Genomic DNA, 18,757 nt, shown 5'->3' on the forward strand with positions numbered 1-18,757 from the left:
CTTGTTCTAAGTAGGTGCTTTAGACCACCGAGCCATCTCTCCAGCCCAAAGGTGCCATTTTACATAACCCAACCTCAATGTCCACCACCACGTGCATTTAAAAAACTACCCGCTCTCCGAACCAGGAGGGGCCACAGCATGTAAAATTACTTCACCACCTCTACTCAGGGCAGAATTTGTAACTTTCTACCAAGTGATGTGGTCCTAAGTTATGCAAAGAGAAACGATAAAATTCATTGAAATAATAGTCCATAGCAGAGTATTAACTTTTCTTAGACTCCAATTTTTTTGTTCTTGTCATGGAAAGTGTCAGATATTAAGTTATCTTTTACTTTTAATGGTAAGTATTTTGGGGACAGTGTCAATATTTTTAGTGATTTGTTCTCCTGCTCATATCAGAAATAATTCTGCATTCAGAAAATTGGCGCAAGTACTTTTCTAGTGTTCTGAGGAAGAAAAGCACATCTCGGGCGTGAGGCGCCTGCACCCCCAGCTCTCGAGGTCACACGCGCACGCTCACCTCCACGTCACAAGCGTACTCCGAGCCGTCCAGAAGGACCACCTTGCACTGCATACTTCTGGGCTTCTTCACGATCTTTAGCGGGGAGCGGGAGAGTTTACTGCTGGATGACTTCTGGGAGAGCTTGTCCTCCTCAAAGTGTTGGTACTCGAGCTGTTTTGCAGCTGTGGCAGCAAACTCCGGCTCTTTGTCGGACACCTGGGAAGAGTAAACAAGGAACGGTTTTCGTTGCAAGACAGGAAAGAGGTAGTGCGCTGCTTAGGTAACGCCCAGCACTCGGGAAGCAGTCTGCGTTCCATTCTGTAGGGGCCAGGAGGTGTCAGGGGGGTATTAGAAGTGGATACCCACATCCGCATACACGTAATCTTACGTCTGTCTCACCTGAGTGACGCCTGTCATTTAAATGAACTGGTAGGGCCTCATTGCAGCTTGACTCCAGGATTTAATTTAAAAGCACTGAGTTAGCAAATGCTAACTCAAGATTTCACTAAGCAAAGAAAACTGACTCCTGAGTCTCTAAAGACATCACAGGCCTCAAGAATAAATCATCTGGATGGTATCTTATGCATGCTATTTTCATAATTCACAGGTTTCGACATTCCCTGACTTGGCATAGCCATCCCATCCGTGTCCTTACGACGTACCTGGGAAGGTTCCAGGCTTAAGGGGCTTCAAGTATTAATCCTTACAGTCATGTTACAGCTATAAAGGTGTGCGACTTAGCTCTCCATCAAGTCAATGAAGTCGCAGCCCTGAAATTCATCCACAGTAATCCCTTCAGACTGCTTCTCTTCACGGTAATGAGCTGGTACTAGAACAGATCAAATCTGTCCCAAAGCTTTAATCTGCTTTCGAATATCAACAGCCTGGTCCTGCATGGACTCAAAAGATCAGAGGACACTCCAGCTCAGTCCCCGGGACCTCCGGGACAGCTCCTTGTGCACTGCTGTCTACCGGTTTTTCTCCCTCTTTCTGCTATAAGTATCTACAGCGGTGGTAGTGTTAATTGTGTGTGGCCAGACTAACTTTCCACTACTCTGAAAGTACACACTGACACTCCACACAGAGACAGACGCTAAGCAGGAATAAGCACAACACAGCTTCTTACAACAGCACACTACCCACCTGGTGCTGACGGTTCTGGGCTCTTAAGGTATTGATGGTTTATCATTTCAGCTTTTTATTTCTACCAATCACTACGGTTTAGAACCACAAAGTTGATTTTGGTGCATGCATTTTGGGTTTCAGTTATTAATTTCTGCCTTTTCCATATTTTCTCTCTTTATCTCTATCCACGCATTGCTTAGCGTCCTTTCCTCCACTATCCACAAATTCCAGATACCAACAGGGAGGTTCTTAAGAATGAAACCAGTTTGTTGGGCTTATGAGACCAAACCACGAGAAAACTGAGTGACCAAAACCCAGCCAGGTGAAGAAACGAGCTATAGGGAAAGCAAGCCAACAACATGAAAGGAAACCTGTTCTGGTAACGTGGCCCAGTCTCATCTGGCCAGCATTCTTTCTGATCAAACCATTAAATAAGAGACAGAAGAAACCCATTAAACTGTCATTAACGCTCCCTCGAGATAGATTAAGGGGAAGTTTGGTAACCTTGGATTCGTACATGAACAAGCATAATGCATGTTGGGACACACGTTACAAATGGCGCACTACAGTTTATGTAAGATTTAAACACAGTTTTTACCTTCACTTCTTCACAGGCAAGGTGCACAGCAGCTACATTTTAATTTAAATTGTACCCAAAATCAACTTTTTTTTATGTATTCAGGAATATAACATTTCTTTTCTCCTGTACTAAATAAGAGTCTGTTTGAGAAGAAGGGTAACTGAAACATCTACTCCAGAGCACCCTGAACCACAGCAAAGACAATTCTCATTTCTAGGAGCACCTAGAGGATGATGGGAGCTCTGAGCCTCTGACCACACACGCTCAGAACAATTCTACCAGCTCCAGAAGAGCTGATCGAGTACTCGAATGGCATGGCCACTGTAGACTGCGAGAGACTGTAAGCAAAAAGTATCAGCATCAATGGTTCTAGCAAATCTTCATCCCATTCAATCCTCCTAGCAGCTGAGATGTGGGCACCACTACTCCCACTGCAGAGGAAGAGAGTCAGCTCCAGAGAGCCTACCAAATTCTCTCCAGGTCAAAACTTAAGACCCTTGGAATTCAAAACTGCAGCCAAACTCAGATTTCAGTAATCACCATGTACCAAAATATATTTCATTTTACCTGCAATATAACTGGCTTCTTCTACTCTGGGGCAGAGAATTCTACAGAAGAATCTTAGAAATGATCTTTTCTGCTGTCTTCATTTTGTACACGAGTGACAACTCGAGGCCCGAGAGCCCACACGCGTCTGGTGACGGTTGGGAGAGCCAGGACCGACTCAGGTCTCCGCCCTGCGCAGTGGACACCGCTCCCTCGCGTGGCTCGGGGGCATTTCCCTGGGAGCGTCTCACACAGCTGACTGCCGAAGATAAGGTTCCGCCTCACCGCACTCCAGCATGCTCTGGTTCAACACCAGAGCGACCACATGCAGCGACGGTGGTCCCCCAAGACGGAGTGCTGCGCTGAGAAGTTCTTACTTGCTAGTGACATCACAGCCATTGTAATGTCACAGTGCAAGGCAGTGCTCACACGTTTGCGGCCATGCTGCTCAGACAACCGACTGTGTTGCTGGCATACAGCGCGTAAGGTGCATGCTTTATACTTGACAGTGGTAATAAGTGGCTATGTTATTGCTTCATGCACTTAATATAGTGTAGTTTTTAAGGTTAGAGTGTAGGGCTACTTATAAAAGCTGCTTGCTATCAGCCAGTCCCCCAAAGCAGTACTCCTGTATGCTTACAGTTAGGGTTGGGGCTACCCTGACTCAGGGTCGTGTCTGTCGGCTTGCACCTAATCTCACGTAGCTCTCTCTGCGCAGCAGTCCTAGGAGGAGAGGGCGCTGGCTTATGTCACGTAGTGTGTGCTGCATCTAGCGTGCAGCGTTGTGGTGCTCACAGGTGACAGAAGTGCCGAACGCTGGGCTTCCCCGTGCCCCGTTGCTAAGAGCCAGCACTGTGCACGCAGCACGTCTACCGGCACATGCTTTTCTGTCATGTCGCGTGCGTTTCAGTCCTTTCAGAATTAATGGCAGAGAATGAGAAAAGTAACTGAAGATTAAAGAAAACACAATGAAACAGAGCAGTCACTACCTCACAAAAAGAAAAAAGTACAGAAAAACAACACCAGCATCAGACCTTTAGATTTTGTTGGCCAGGCCAGGCCAGCTGCCTCAGCCTGCAACACAAAATGCTGGAGGAGCTCAGAGCAGCCACTGAGGAAGTGGAGCTGTAGGCGGCTCACACCGTCAACGGGCAGAAGCTGCACGTGCTGTGGGCAAAGAAAGAAAGTCCTCTGGTCCCTCGAGCTCGAGGAGCAGGTGCCCCTCCCCGCGGCGGGGCTTCCCGGGCTTTGCATCACTCGGCTGACTTCACGTCTCTTTTCTCAGTATCTCCTAGAAGTTCTGGCTCTTCGCAACACTGTCCAGCCACGAGCGACCAGCTGCCCTAGGGATTCGGGTTTCTGCAGTATGAGTTAGCGCTCTGAAGCACGCTGGCTCCTACCTCGAGGTCTTTGTGCTTTTCAATTTTTTTTAAAAAAGAAACTAAAAATTAGGAAAAAAAAAAACCATGAAAAATGATACAGAATTTCAAAGCAAGATGATAGGAAATACACAGGCATGCAAAATTGATCAAACATTAAGCCTTAATTGTTCCTTTCAACGAACCAATAGCAATCAAGACAACTGTCTTAGTATTGTATTGTCTCCCAGTGTGAGAGCCTGGAAGAGTAAATGAAATTCAAAAGGTACAATAGACACTGTGAAAGGGAAAGACACTGCTAGAAAGGAAAGAACAATGGGGATGAGGGAAAAGAGAAAACAAAGACAGAAGGGGGAAGAATATATATGTTGCATATACCTATTTTGAAGTTTTAAGACAAAAGAGATTTCAGCACGGATTCTCTCAAGGCCTGGACATAAACTATCATTTATTTTTAAAACAACTGCCGTTGTGCAGGTGAGGCTGGGAAGGCAGCCCAGGGCCTCCCACGCACTTATCGAGTGCTTTACCAATGCCTTCTATCCTAGTCCTTTGAGTGAAAACTTTGACAACTAAAAATGCATGGAAAATAGAGCTGAAAATAAAGATGTGTGCACGGGGCAGAGACCTACTTGAACATCCACTAACAGTAGACGGTAATACTAGGATCAGAGCAATGCCTGAGAAAAACAAATCTGTCCCCAATCCTTATTCCAATCAAGCAAGAGCCAGAAGCAGACTTAAACTGTGAGGATGCCGTCTGCCCTTCCAGCAAACCCGGACGGGCCCAAGCACCTCTGGTCCAGATTTAGGGGTCAGTTTAGACATCTTACACGAAGGACTCGCCAGGCAAGGCTGCAGAGTGTCATGTGCTGCGAAGCCCCCAAATCCCACGAGGTCTCCTCTGACCAGACGATAGGCCCCCTGAGCTGCCCCAGAGCTCTGAGTCTAAGCCGCACCAGCTCGGGCGCCCTGAACCCCCCACGGATGCTCACCTCTCTGTGCACCGGGGTGCTGTGCGCCGCAGCACCCTCGAGCTGCTCCAGTGCCTGGGGCTCTGTGCCCTGCGCCCCCGCGCCCTGCGCCCCTGCTGCCTCCTGGGGCGCGGCCTCCTGCTCCGGCTTGGATTCTGAGTCTGATCCTGATTCGGTCGTCATGGTTGATTGTTCTGGAAGCAGAAAACAAGGACAGAGCTGGTGTCACGAGTGCAACGACCTCTGGGGATGGGGGTGGGGGCTGCCCTTAGTGACCCAGGGAGCCCAGCAGCACTGACCCGGCACCCGGATGTGACCCGCTGGGGTACACGCAAGGGGGGGGTACCAGCAGTGGGCGATACTCGATTTGTCGTGATTACACCTGATGTCTACTGGGGTTTTGCCACAGAAGGACATTTCCAAAATGTCACAATAATTAAATGACTTGTTTAATTTCATGAACATGAATTTTCCATGCACGTACATGAGTAAATACCTGGGGCACGCGAGAAAAGCATAGTGGTGCATACTCCTCTCCACCTTCCTCTGTCTCTTCTTCTTTTCACCCCTGCATCTATGGCCTCCTCTAGGAACCAACGCTTCACTCATCTGCTATCTTCTAATTCTCCTTTTTCCTTTTGAATTCGGAACCACAACTGCAGCAGTGGCTTCTTGCGGGGCGTGGCAAGCACTGGCCATGCCTGCGAGTCCCTGCGTAGCAACCTTCCTCCTCTTGCTCCAAAATTAATTCTCATCTGCTCCCTGGCTTCCTCCTGCTTTCCTGAACACTACAGATGAGTATGTTGCAGATCCCAAAAGGTGTTCTAACAAAGCTTCCAGTGCGCTATCCCGCGGCAGGCCCCGCCTCCTACAAACAGAGCTCACACGCAAGCCCCGCCTCCTACAGGCCTCACACGCAAGCACGGTGGTGTGCTGGTCCTGACAGGCGCCGGTGCCCTGGGGTGCACACGCTGTCGTGAAGCCCCTGCAGGTTTGCACCCTAAGAACTGCCTGCTTGCTACTACTTTTTCTCTATTACACAGGACACTGTGTTTCAAAACAGATTTTTGTGCCAGACTAGGACAGCTCTGATGCCAAGTTGACAAGGTGACATTCTAAGTCATATCTTTTGCATGTGTGGTGAACACCTCAAAAAACAAATGTCATATGACTGCCCTATTTTACAGCAAAAGTATCTCGTGTAACATGTAAGAAAACATTGCACTCACTGACAGAATATGGAATTACGCAAAGTAAAGCTGGTAACTACAGCAAGTCCTCATTCCGTGCCTGTCCTTGCGACACAGCAGAAAGAGCTTGACGACTTGAAGAGTAGGGGACGTCACCAACAGGCACCAATGCCACCCCAGTGCTTCCTAGGAAGGGCACTGCTTTCAGTGTCCGCTACTTCTCCTTCCGAATAAAAGAAACATCAGCCTGGCATGTGCGGAGAGGCCCAAAGCATGTCTAAATATTGTGCAAACTCCAGGGAGCACAATCCAAATAAAACTGGTACGTTTGCTTCTTTTCTTCTTATGTTTCATTCTGGACTTTCATGCAAATTTAGAAAGTAAACATTCATTTTCTTGGTGTGTCCATAGGGCTGCAGGGAGCACGCCAGGGAGATGTCATTTGTAGGTGTCATTCAAAGCCTACAGCTGAATTTCAGCTTGGGGAAGGGGGCTGATCAATTTGAAGCCAGTTCAATTTAACAGGTACTGAGGACCACATGCAAGACGCTTAAAACTCTGCTGACCTCGCTTCTCTCCTCTGCCACTCCCAGGTTCTGTTAGGCCAACTCTGAGATGGACAGATCTCCCACTCTTCCCCCTCTTGCACCCTTCACCAGCCCAGCCAGGGATGAGATTCTGCCGTCAGCCCACGTCTCTGTCTTGGGATTCTGAACACACCTTACTCGCGGCTCTCCCTGGCTCTTGGGTTACTCATTCTCATTCACAAAGTATGGTGAAAGTTCATGTTAAGAAAGCTGTTGCAAGGGGCGGCCAAATAGCCCAGTGGATTAAAGTGCCTGCAAGCTGGGGCAGGGGCAAGGGGTTCGATCCCTGGGCCTGCCGTGCCAGCTTCAACCCCAGGGCGCGCTGAGACAGCAATTGAGACTGGGTGTGGTGGCATGCGCCTGTAATTCCAGCTCTTAGGAGAACGTAAACAGGAGTCCGATCTATTAGTGAGACCCTGAACATCTTACAGAAGAAAAAAAAAAAGCTGTTACAGTAGACGACACTTCCGGGATGCCCCTTGGTACATTCCCTCAGAATACACTGAACCCCTTGTTCTTGCCAGGCTGGAAATCCTTCTGGTTGTGAGCAAGCGGAGAATGTGCTCCCCAGAACACACGCAGGCCTGTCTTTCGGCTGCATGGCCTTGGCAGCAGCATTCACGGGTTGTTGTTTTATCTCTTTTTAATCATACCTTGTGAAGACACTCATGAAAGAGGACTCCCAGGACAGCCTCCAACAGTGGCAGGAATGATGGGATAAGGGTGTTCAAAGCAAGGGGAGGTGTTATGGGTCAACTGGATTTTGCACTATAACTGTGGAAAACTATTAGGTTCCCTTATGCTTCCTGTTATCTACTCTAAGGAATGTGTTCTCGCCCTCTACTTAAGGTTGTTTAGTAATGAGTAACTGTCTCCCTCCCCTCCCTAATCTAATTCCTGTAAACATAGTCAGCTTAGGATGTATCTTGTAAAAACAGCTTGCTCAACAAGCCCCCACACAGGCAGGTTACACACATCGCTGAACTGTGAAAGACCCCTTCATCATGTGATTTTTTGCTTTAAAAACTCCTTGCTGCCTGGGCTAGGGGTCCCTATCTTCTCCTGTGTGAGAACTGACTGCTGGTCCTGAGCTCAGTAATAAAGGCTGTTTTAAATCCCAATTTGGATTTTGATCTGGTTCCTGTGCTAAGCTGACCCATAACAGGAGGCTTCTGAGAGTTCATGACAATGTGGTTTTTACTACAGTATTTAACAATGCAAACATGTACCATGTGTCTTAATCACTTTCATGCCTTACACATGTCTACTACCCAGCATCGACCTGCAGCCAAATGACAGCAAACCCAGCTCTGGGCTGGCTTTCCTTCCTTTCGCCTATCTTCTCCCTGGCCAACGACACAACTCTCCAGGGTCTGAATCCTACTGCCACTCGGAGGCCCCATCCTCTCCTTAGCTCAGACTTGGGTTCAGGGCACCCAGGCCAAGTTCTACTGCCCCCAAGACTCATAGGGAGCCCTGGAGCCCTTCACCCCAAACTTGGTCCTCATCTCTGCCCCTTCCTCATGCAGTCAGTAGCAATGTCCCTTCCCAAGCAGGACTGCAGCTGCCACCCCGGCATTGTCCCTTTCTCTTACCTTCTTCCAATAGCTTCCTGATGCACTTGAAGTAAAATCTGAACCCCATTAGGGCGGCCACCAGGGGGTGTCCCGACCTGGGCCCTGCTTAGCCCCCAAGGGGCAGCCACCAGTGCCTGCCTCCAGTTTCTAATCCACGCGGCTTTCACCTCCGGGTCTGTGAGATGCAGGAGAACTTCCCGCTGCCCTAAGTAGTGAGGGCCCCCTCCTCCAGGGCTGTCCTGGAGGCCTGCCTGGGTCCTGCGCTGGTCCTGCTTCCCTTGCCAGCCTGTCAGAGGTGGTAATCGTTCTCCTCTCCTCCGACCTGCTACCTTATCTTCCAGGGTGAGAACCACAATGTTTCTAGCCCAGTGCACCCAAGGCCACCATAGCATGTGAAAATTTCCATAATTACTTGATGAAAACATGGCAAAGTCAGCCTCATTTATTCTCATACATTTACATTTAAAGATGCAGTATTTCTCTGTACAGTTTTAGCTATAAAAATGTCTTAAATGTGTAAAGAGGTATTTCTATGTTTTATAGCCAAGAACACAGAATTGAGTTAAAGTGGCTGGAATGAAGACCCTAAAAGGCAAAACTTTATAAAATACAAGCTACATATTGATGTAATACAACATACATATACGCAGAATATGAAAAGGTGACAGGCATCTCTCTACCTGCCCAATTTGGAAAATCAGAACATGACCTTCAGTAATTTAGCCCCCCTGAAAGTACTATTGGTCTTTTTAGCCTAATGCATTTACCAGTACAATGAAAGCCTTCCTCCAAAAAAGAGCTGGAAAGAAACGGTGTTTCACAGAATCGCTATTAAACATAATAAATCAGAGTCATTAAATCATGGGTATAGTGGGCCGGGGAGATAGCTCAGTAGAATAAGCGTTTCACTGGCAAGTTCAGGGTCCTGACTTCAATCCCCGGTACCACAAACAAACAAAAAAATAAGTAAAATAAATCAAGTATAAAAAGTAAAACAAGTAACTAGAAAAATCACTTTTTAAAAAGGTGCTCAATCTTTGCATTGTGGCGTGGCAGCTGTTGTGTTTAAATTACTTTCTTATCCTTCAGAGAACTTTGTGCATCATCAAGGTCATTTTACCATGTTTTACAAATATCTTGCCAGGATTGTCTGCTGCTGCTATTACAAATGGTTCAGCAAATCATAGATGCAATTCACCAACTATATGGTGAAACAGAAATAAAAAGCGCAAATCTTGTTTCACATTAAAATTTTCAGTGTATTTCATCTTAAAATCTACGCGTTAGCCGTATGAGCATAACACATGAACTTCATTAGCAGCAAACAGGTTTCTTGCATGACGTGAGGCGAATACCAATCACTGGCAGCTCCTGCCTCCTTGTCAGTAAGACAGAGGCTGTGGACCAGAAATGCGGAGGCTGAGGCTCCGCTCTCCCCTGGGGAGAGCCTGGCACAGGGTGCGGCTGGAGCAGAAACCTTGAGATCTTGCCTCTGAGCCAACGCGTCTGTCACCCCTCCCTGGACTCCTCGCAGCCACTTCACTACTCCTCAAACACAGAAGACCCTTTAAAAGCAGCTGACGTATATACATCTCGTATCAGTGTATTCTAAACTTTTAGTCAAAACATTATCAAATTGCATTATCATAGAAATCTAAAACACACACCACTGGTACATGAGATGGAAGGAGAAATGAACAGAGGAGCACCCCGACTTGGCCCTGGTGCTGGGCCTCCAGCCACGAGGCCATTGTGCACTTGCCTTGGTCTTTAATTCAGTCAGAAAGCCAGCTATACACAAACTGAATGAAAAGGCAAGCGGTGGAGCCCAACACCCACCTATCAGCATTCAAGTATTTTTTTTTTACCTATGAACATTCTACATAATACCTTACCCGTCATAATACTGCATGGATCACAGCACATCAATCCCTGTTTTTAAAAAAAAAAAAAAAAAAAAAAAACTCTGCTTTTGCCACATATTTCCTTGGCATATTGCTTTTTGCTACAGGAATACTATACTAAACAAAAACTACTGCTATGTTTGATAAATGTTAATAAAATTTTCATGGCTACTGAGAGACAATAAAGCGACAATCCTTCGCAATGTAAGGCTTTTTAATTCTGGGATCTCACTGGAATCGATATCCAATTCCATGTATCTGAAAGGGTCATAAGTTTATATTGTACCAAAAAGAAAAAAAAAAAAAAACAGTATCAATGGCCTAGATCAGAAAATTCAATTCAACACTCCCCTGCCCATGTGCCAATGTAAGAAAGCAATAAACTGATGTTTTAGATGGCAAACAATTAAAATCGAGCACCTGAATACAGCATTTTAACTTGAACTCATTTCAGTAAGCTTTATAAGTGTGTCCATGTTTATACAGATAGATATAGATATATAGATACAGATATGTATCAGTTATTTAATTAGGTTCTTAGTAAGAAATTTAGAACACTAATTTATGAGGATAAATTCCAGATTGCAGGTAGCCCCGGAGCTGAGGAACAGCTTTGATTTTTGCTAAAATCTGTGAGTCCACCACTACCAATCCACCTTGTGCTGCTCTGAAACCTGGTATCTCTCTTTCTCAGGGTTGAAGATCTCACCCTCCTGGTATCTGGGTTTCCACAGCTTCTATTTTTAAAGAAGTTTGTCTGTCTGTCTGTCTATTTATTTATTTATTTAGCGCAGGTTCTCATTATGCAGCTCGGCCTGGCGGTGATTCTCCTATTTTCGGCCTCCCCAGCACTGGAATTACAGGTGTGTGCCACCACACCCAGACTCAGTGGCCTGGCTCAGTATGCACAGGGGTGGGGCCAGCAGGGCAGGTCGCACCCGGGATCGAACCCTGGTCCCTGCGCTCACCTAGGCATGTGCTTAGTCCACTGAGCTATCTCACCGGCTCTTTCATTTTAGTTTTTGAGTCAGGGATATTCAAAATATTTTCTACACTAGGTTTCCATGCTATTTACATCGCTTTGGGTTTTCTGTTCCTTGTGCTCATCCCTTGCTTTCTTGGACAATTTGTGCCACCTCAAATCATACCTTTTCCTTTCTGACTCACTAAGGTCTACTTCCAAGGTTCCCTTACGTCTTGATTTATTTACCTGGGCCGAACTAATAGCTGATTGTCTGGGTTATTGGAAGCAAAGTACACTCCCAAACAGAAAGTGATACAAAACACTTAGCTTTGGATTAAAACTGTGCCCTCTGAGTTTTGAATTCACCTCACTGAGGTAAGCATGTCCCCAAGGGCTCGTCTGAAAGCAAGAAGTGCCTTATTTTTAGAGAAGCACCAAGCGCATCCCAGTCTGCCCTCGCAGGGATGCATTCACTAAACCACTGCCCTGACGGACGGCAGGATGCTGTTGGCCCGTGCTGCTGCAGCCCCGCACACGAGCCCTCATAGCCCAGTGCGCCCCCGAAGGGCGGTCACAGCAAGCTGGTCGAGCTTTGCTCCCTTTTGGTCCTAAAGTTTCATTCCAAAAGAGGAAGAAGAAAAACCCACAGCAGTGCGCCCCACCTTCTCGGCCTAGAGAGCCAGCACCCCGAGGGTCTCGTCTCCCCAAGAGCCGGGGACTGCGCTTCTGCCCTCATGTTCTCCCGTGTCTCCTGCATGGGCTGTTACTAGAAGACACAAACTGAGCACCGAGTGAAAGAAAATGCTTGTTATGCAGCTTTGGCATTGATAGCTCTCCTACAGAATAACAACACATTTCATAAAAAGAAAGGCTCTTACTATGCGCTACTTGCCTATGAGGGTCCATTTACAAAATCAACTTTTTCCCCTTTTATAGTTCTTTCTTTTTTGCGACAGGGGATTGAACCCAGGACCTTGTGCTTGCCAGGCGGGTACTTAGGCCACAAGCAACCTCCCCAGCCCACTTACATTTCATCTAATTTATAGAAGAGGAGGAAGGAGGCCTGTAGAACTTCACCAAAAGAACTTAGTACTACCAAATACAGTTCACCAGTCTGCTAAAAAACATCAAACATGAGACAGAAGAGTCCCCATGCCTCTCACTAGGACCCCTTGTTAGTGTATTTATAATTGCAAAACAAAATGAAACTACCACTCACAGAAAACCAAAGCCACCTGCTCTGGGTCTCCCAGGCCACGTCTCATGCAGGCCCACCTACCCTTCTCCTTCTTTCAGAGCCGAGCTTCTAGAAGGACGCACCTTGCTCTGTCTAGATGTCCTCTATCTTCCCTGTCAGTCAGGATATTCCCCACTACTCTTGCAAACCTTGCTAAGGGTACCAGTGAGTGCCCCAGGCATCCACAGGCCGCAGACAGACCAGACGGCCCTGCCTGGGCGTCCCCTCTCTCAACTCTCCTTGAGCATGCAACTCCTGACTTTCCTGACTCCCCCTACCCCCTCCACCCCTGGTGGTTCGTTCTTGCTTTCATCTGCCTTGCCAAGTTCTACTTTCCAAACCTAGCAGTTGTGAGGGAATCTGCTCTCTTGTCAGCTGTCCGCCTTGATGGAAATTTCATCTGCTTTGCTTTTCAGAGCTCTCCTTGGATGTCTCAGGGTCGCCTAAAACCAAGCACCTGTTCATCCGTAGCCTGGATCCTCCGCCCACCTGCACCCCAAGTCCTGCCTTTCCATTTCCCTGCATCCCGCTCTGCTCAGCACCCTGCCTTTGTCCTCAGTGCCAGCTCCCGCTCACTTCATGCTTATCCATTTTATTTCTTCACTTGTGTTTAAAAAACCAAAAGCTCACGCAGGCCGGGGCGTGCCAGCCACTCCAGAGAAAGTATGGCAGCTGAGCAGCCACACACAAGGCACTCAGTCTGCTGTGGCTGGAACCCGAGGGGCGTGGGTGTCTGCTGGGGGGCGAGGATGAGGGGCCCGCCCCCCGCGCTGCCCAGCTTTGCTGCAGAGACTGGGCCTGTTACCCAGAGGTTGCCTGGGAAGCCCCAAGACCTCGATGGAAGGGGCAAGTGGGTCTCTTGCTTTTTCCAGCTCAGAAATAGACCAGACAGTCTTGCTTGGGCAGCAGTGGGACAGTCACTCCTCAAAGGACAAACACTCACGGCCGGGGCTGCTCATTATTAAGTCTCTCCAAAAGAGTTGAGGTACTGTTTGTGACTAACAGCAGGATTGACAGTGACAGTTTCTTTTCTGTTGTTCTAATAAGCTTTTTGGCCATGCTGAGCCCAAGCTCTGTGAGCCACCACCACCAGGTCTGGTCCAGGTGACTTTTTCTGAAAACACGCAAGACCAGAAAAAGCAGAAAGTGGGAATTTTCATGCCACAGAGATCCTACGTCCTAAATGGTTTTGCCAATGACCACCGTCCATGCTTAGGGGCTGAGCGGTATCCCTCTCCATGGAGAAGGCCTCCCAAACAGACCACGCGCCAGTGACTCAAGAACGTGGACTTAAAAACTATCCAAAGCCAACGCAGAAGCTAAAAGCCCACAGCTCTCCACTTTAAGGGACAGGCATTCTGAGAGGACACCTGGGGCGATCTGGTCTTAGCGCCCCATGTGGGAACACCCAGCCCAGAGAAACAGGCGTGTAACCAGTCTGTGGGGACAAGAAGGGTCTCCGCAGGAAACAGTCCTTTCATGGAAAAACGATCACTAATCTTTAGTCTCAAATTAAGTGACTCACTTTACAAAAGATGGAAGTAAAGGTTAGAGAAAACTTCAGAAAGACGAAAGGGAAATCAGTGACAACAAATGCGCAAGATGGCACCGCGACAGGACAGGAGGGTCTGGCCCAGCCAGGGGCCTGGGCGCTGGGCCTGCGCTGTCACTGCTTTGTGACCTCAGTGGAATTGGGTCTCCCTTTCTGTTCTGGCATTCCAAAACTCTAGGCCTCCTACAGGCAGAAACACCGGCCGGAGGAAATTCTGTCCCCTAAAATGAGCGAAGACATTCCACCCGACCCGACTATAGTGGTCTCTCGCTAACCCTGGAGGCTATGTTCCAGACACCCCCGCGATAGAGCAAATCAGCGAAGTAGCACCGCTATATTTATTTTACTATTTATATATATTTCAGGGCTTTATAAACCTGTCCCATATTTTTAAAAACACTTTTAATGTTCTTTCTTTATTTTTAATTTTTTGGCGGAACCGAGGATTGAACTCAGGTCCTTGCGCTTGCCAGGGAAGCACTTATTCCCCTGAGCCATCTCCCCGGCCCCTAATGTTCTTAACCATTTTCTAAATTCATGAGCCTACGTAGTTTTAACACCATACGTATACTGTACAGTACTGCAGAATCCCACAATATAGGGAAAAATCTGTGATAATTTAGATTAGCATTTTTTGAAAACACGCAAAAGTGAGTCTGCAAAAGTCAAACCAAGCAACAGCAAGAGACTCCTACTGTATATTTAAGCACACAAAGCTTCATGGCAGGCAATCATTAGCACTCTTGTAACAAAAGAAAGCCAGGGCTGGGGAGATAGCTCGGTGGTCTAAGCGCCTGCCTGGCAAGTACAAAGACTCAGGTTCGATCCCTGGTACCGCATATTGTGCCAGCCCTGCACAGTGCCAGCCACTGAAACTGGGTGTGGCGGCTCACACCTGCAGTCCCAGCGCTGGGGAGGCTGCGCTGGATCAGGAGGATCACTACAAGTCTAAGATATGTAGCAAGATCCTGTACCAAATCAATCAATCAATCTTAAAAAAAGAGAGAGAGAGAGAGGTCAGCCTCTTCCCTCACTGCGTGGGCCACGTGAGGCCAGGCCTCATGAACAAGTTGAATTGAATCAAGTTTTATTCAATTCACTGAAATAACGTATTACGCAGATAGTATGAAAAAGTTAGAAAAAAAGCTCACCTGGCAGGTTGGAAAATCTAGCTTATTTTCAGCGGGCTCTTGGATTTTGTTGTTAATTTTAAAAATGTTTCAATGTATGGGTGAGCAGAAAAACGAATACAGCTTGAAAGACAATGAACAGATGCCCGAACAGCAGTCGGGCAGACAGACAACGTAAGCATCCACCCTAATGAGACACACAGTATTCATAATTCCAAATCCAGCTGGCGTACATACTGAGACATAAAGTTCCTCATATTTTTTTCAAATACCAGGTATCTTGCTTCGGTCAGAGCCCGTATGTCTCTGTCAGCTCCTGTGTGAAGATGGATTCTGTTTTAAATGCAACAGGGAATTTCAGGTCGCGTGAAGATCTTCCCAACGATCACACAGGACCTCTCCAGCTTTAGGGTGGAGGGGCGAGGTAGGTGTGCGGAGGCCAGCAGAGCCCAGGCGACAGGACACCCCAGGGCCAGCCAGGGACGGGGCATGCAGGAGCAGGCTCCACGTGGTGCCGGTCAGATCTGACCGCAGCTTCAGCTGAGACGGGGAAGTGGGCAGAGGTGGAGGCAAAGCCGCCTGCTCACAGGTGCCAGGTCTCTCAGGCCCATCGGCACTGCGTTCTCCAGGCAGGGAGCCGCACACCGCCGACCGCCAGGCATCAAGCACTGTCCTCATGCAGTGGCTCCTCCAGTCACCACAGGGGGCTGGGAGCCACCCGGCCTCATGAGCACTGACTCGTGAAATCACCAGACCCGGGGAAGGCGATGGCTGCCTGTATTTATGACAGATGTGCTCCAGCGCGTTCGGTGATAGCTCCAGCCTCCCAAGAGAAGCAAACCTGCCACAGATTCACTCGGCGCTTTGGTCCTGAGTGTAGAACGTGCCTTCCGGCCTCAGTGGAGGGTGGACAGCAGCTGCACCTCCATGCCGTTCAGCACGTCGGACATCAGCCACTTTCCCACCCTGGGACAGAACACCCAGCATCTGGACATGAGGAGGAGAGGGTCTGCTCTGCTGGTGGACGGCGGGAACATGAGGGCAGAAGTCTACTCACCTCCCGGCAGGCGGCCAGGAAGCAGGCGGAGGAGCCAGGGATCGTGAGGACAGCCTCCAAAGGCCTGCTCCAGGACGAGCTGCCATCCTTCTAACAGCTATGAACTCATCCGCACAGGAATCCGCCCATGAATACAGAACGCCCACGAGCCCATCTCCTTCCACAGGGAAGTTCTGCATGCAGAAGGCTTGGGGGAGCATTTGAGAGCTAAACCATCAGAGTGCACAGTCTGGCAGGGACTCAGAGTCCCAGGGAACTTTTATCCTGACTATATCTGATTCTGTAATCTGGAGGCTGCTACAAACAACTCTATCTACGTGGTCTATGCAAAAATCCTGCTGGTGATATGAGGTCCACCCAGGATCCTGCCGTGCCCAGGGTACACTGAACGAGCACTGTCCTCTTCCCCAGCACAAGCAGTTTACCCCCAATTTACCTGTTCTGTCACTTCAGCAAGCATTCCGGGTTGCCACTGAGCATACAACAGAGGATCCTGAAGAGTCAATTCCCAGGCCTGAAGGCCGCTGGGAAGTAACATGTTTTTCTCGGGAGTTAACCCAAAGGTTTGATTCAGTTTCCTGCTAGATGTGCTTACAGCAGTTTGTTAGCACTCACTGTCACTGAAATTGAGTTCTGAATTGACAGTGAGTTCATTTCTTCTAGCCAAGGGCAAGCCCGTAACAGTAATCTTCAGTTTTGAAGCAAAAAATTACATCAAAATGGAAATTTCAGAGTACCAATGAGAGGCATTACTGCACAGCATTCAGCCCTTATGCTAAACTCAATCTGGGAAGGAGTGAATTAAATCCTCTCTGTTTAACTATTAACCATAACTCACTCTTTGTAAGCACGAAGCTGTCATTATGCCCTCAATGTATATGGCAGAGTTTAAATATAGATTTGCTTCTTAACTAAACTCTAAAGAAATCTTAGCAAATATTGCCCTTATGGCTCCCTAAAGGGACAAGCGAGCATTCCCAATGCGCTGGATCTGCAGCTGACATAATCTCTCTACTTCTGTGACACTATTGCTTTTCAGTGAACAGGGTGGCGCAGGAGAACCACCACCTTAGGCCCAGGCGGCCCCACCACACGGATGGGACAGTCGCTCAGGAGCAGCTCCGTGTGGGCTTCTGTCCTCCTTCCTGCTGCCCACAGCAGCACACTGGCACCACACAAAATCTGGCCTCCTCACTCTGGCTCAGGCTGCATGGCTTGCCCAAGTTACAGTGTCTATTATGTGGCCATCTAGAATTCCACGCTATCCCTTAACATGAGCTGAACAGCAAATCCAAGCATCTATAAAACTGTACTTTGCTTTACAGACGATTTCCCTTCCTACTTTTTCAGGTATGTATTTAGGCATCATCCCAGCCCTCACGCCTTCAAGCACCACAGCCCTAGCCCATTCCCTTGTAAAAAGAGGTTGCAAATGAAGAGTGTTGCCTCAGGATTTGCTCACAGGCTGCCCCTTTTCTCCTAGAAAACAAAAAGGTGTTGAAGGAGAGTTGTTGCTTCCAGAGAAAAGGGCAACAGTCCTGCCTGCTTCTGGCTCCTCAACAACTCCTCCCGGGCCCTGAGGGCGGGTCCCGGCTCAGAACAGGCAAAGCTGCAACCGCTCTTGCTACAAAGGCAGGCCGTGGGCTCCGAGGGCTTTAAACCGAGAAGTGGGCTGGGCTGCCGCCGCTGTCCATGTCTGCTTGGACTGCTCGGGTGCCCAGGGGTAGCGCCTCCTGCTAATATCAGAAGAGGAGAGGGGACGAGCTTGCTTGCTTTGTGTTTCTGGCCAATTCCATTGAGGGAAGAACTTAATAGCAAAAAGATAACTTTGGCACCTTAATTCAGGAGCATATTTTTCTATTACCGACATCTGACTCTGCATCTGTGAGACACAGTATGAACCACAGAAAAGGAATAAATTAAGGCAGACTGCATGGCCCTCACCCCCGCCACGCAAGAGCTCCCTGGCGCCTTCAGAGATGGATCCGCCTTACAGAATCACTGACTTTAAAATCACAGAAAAGGTTATGACTAAAGAGTCCACGTGTTTTACCTTTGTGGGGGCAACAGACTGCTGCCGCTGGGGATCTGCTGCTGAGAGTTCACGACTTGGGTGTGTGGGTCCTGTCTGCACCATGGGGCGAAGGCCAGACGTAGGACTCAGGTGGCCATCTGAGGATGTTCAGGCACGGAGGACCTGTGCTCCGGTTCCCTGGCGGCACAAAGCCTTCGTCCCCCTGGTCAGCTTCTACGAGCAGCACCCTGTAGGCCTCCTGAACTCAACACCGCAAGGACATGAAGCGAGAATGAACAAAAAGAGGGAGGCAAGCCCTTCCTGGGGCCCCGGAAAGGAAGCTTCCTGGAGACAGTACAGCTTGCCTGTAACACAGTCTAGGTGCTGAGCCCTGGTGCCTCATTCAGTATGAGTAACCTTTGATCAGATCAATAAAGAA

At 48.3% G+C, this 18,757-nt stretch overlaps 1 protein-coding gene across 10 annotated transcripts in view; it reads right to left on the minus strand.

The window, feature by feature from the left end:
- Nucleotides 1–18,757, minus strand: part of Epb41l3 (erythrocyte membrane protein band 4.1 like 3) — a 186,649-nt gene that overhangs the window by 81,689 nt on the left and 86,203 nt on the right. For 8 of the 10 annotated variants that reach the window (XM_023720386.1, XM_023720387.1, XM_023720388.1 and 5 more), the window contains exons 2-3: nucleotides 5,128–5,300; nucleotides 521–718 (exon numbers count right to left, since the gene is read on the minus strand). In XM_023720386.1, coding sequence (XP_023576154.1) covers nucleotides 521–718; nucleotides 5,128–5,289 — 360 coding nt within the window. In that variant the 5' untranslated portion in view covers nucleotides 5,290–5,300. Of the gene's footprint in view, nucleotides 1–520; nucleotides 719–2,774; nucleotides 3,088–5,127; nucleotides 5,301–18,357; nucleotides 18,379–18,757 lie in introns of those variants that run through there. The other 2 variants (XM_023720385.1, XM_023720390.1) reach the window with 2 other exon arrangements.

This window comes from Octodon degus, unplaced genomic scaffold (assembly GCF_000260255.1).
Source record: "Octodon degus isolate 3935 unplaced genomic scaffold, OctDeg1.0 scaffold00075, whole genome shotgun sequence".
NCBI classification, from domain to species: domain Eukaryota; kingdom Metazoa; phylum Chordata; class Mammalia; order Rodentia; family Octodontidae; genus Octodon; species Octodon degus.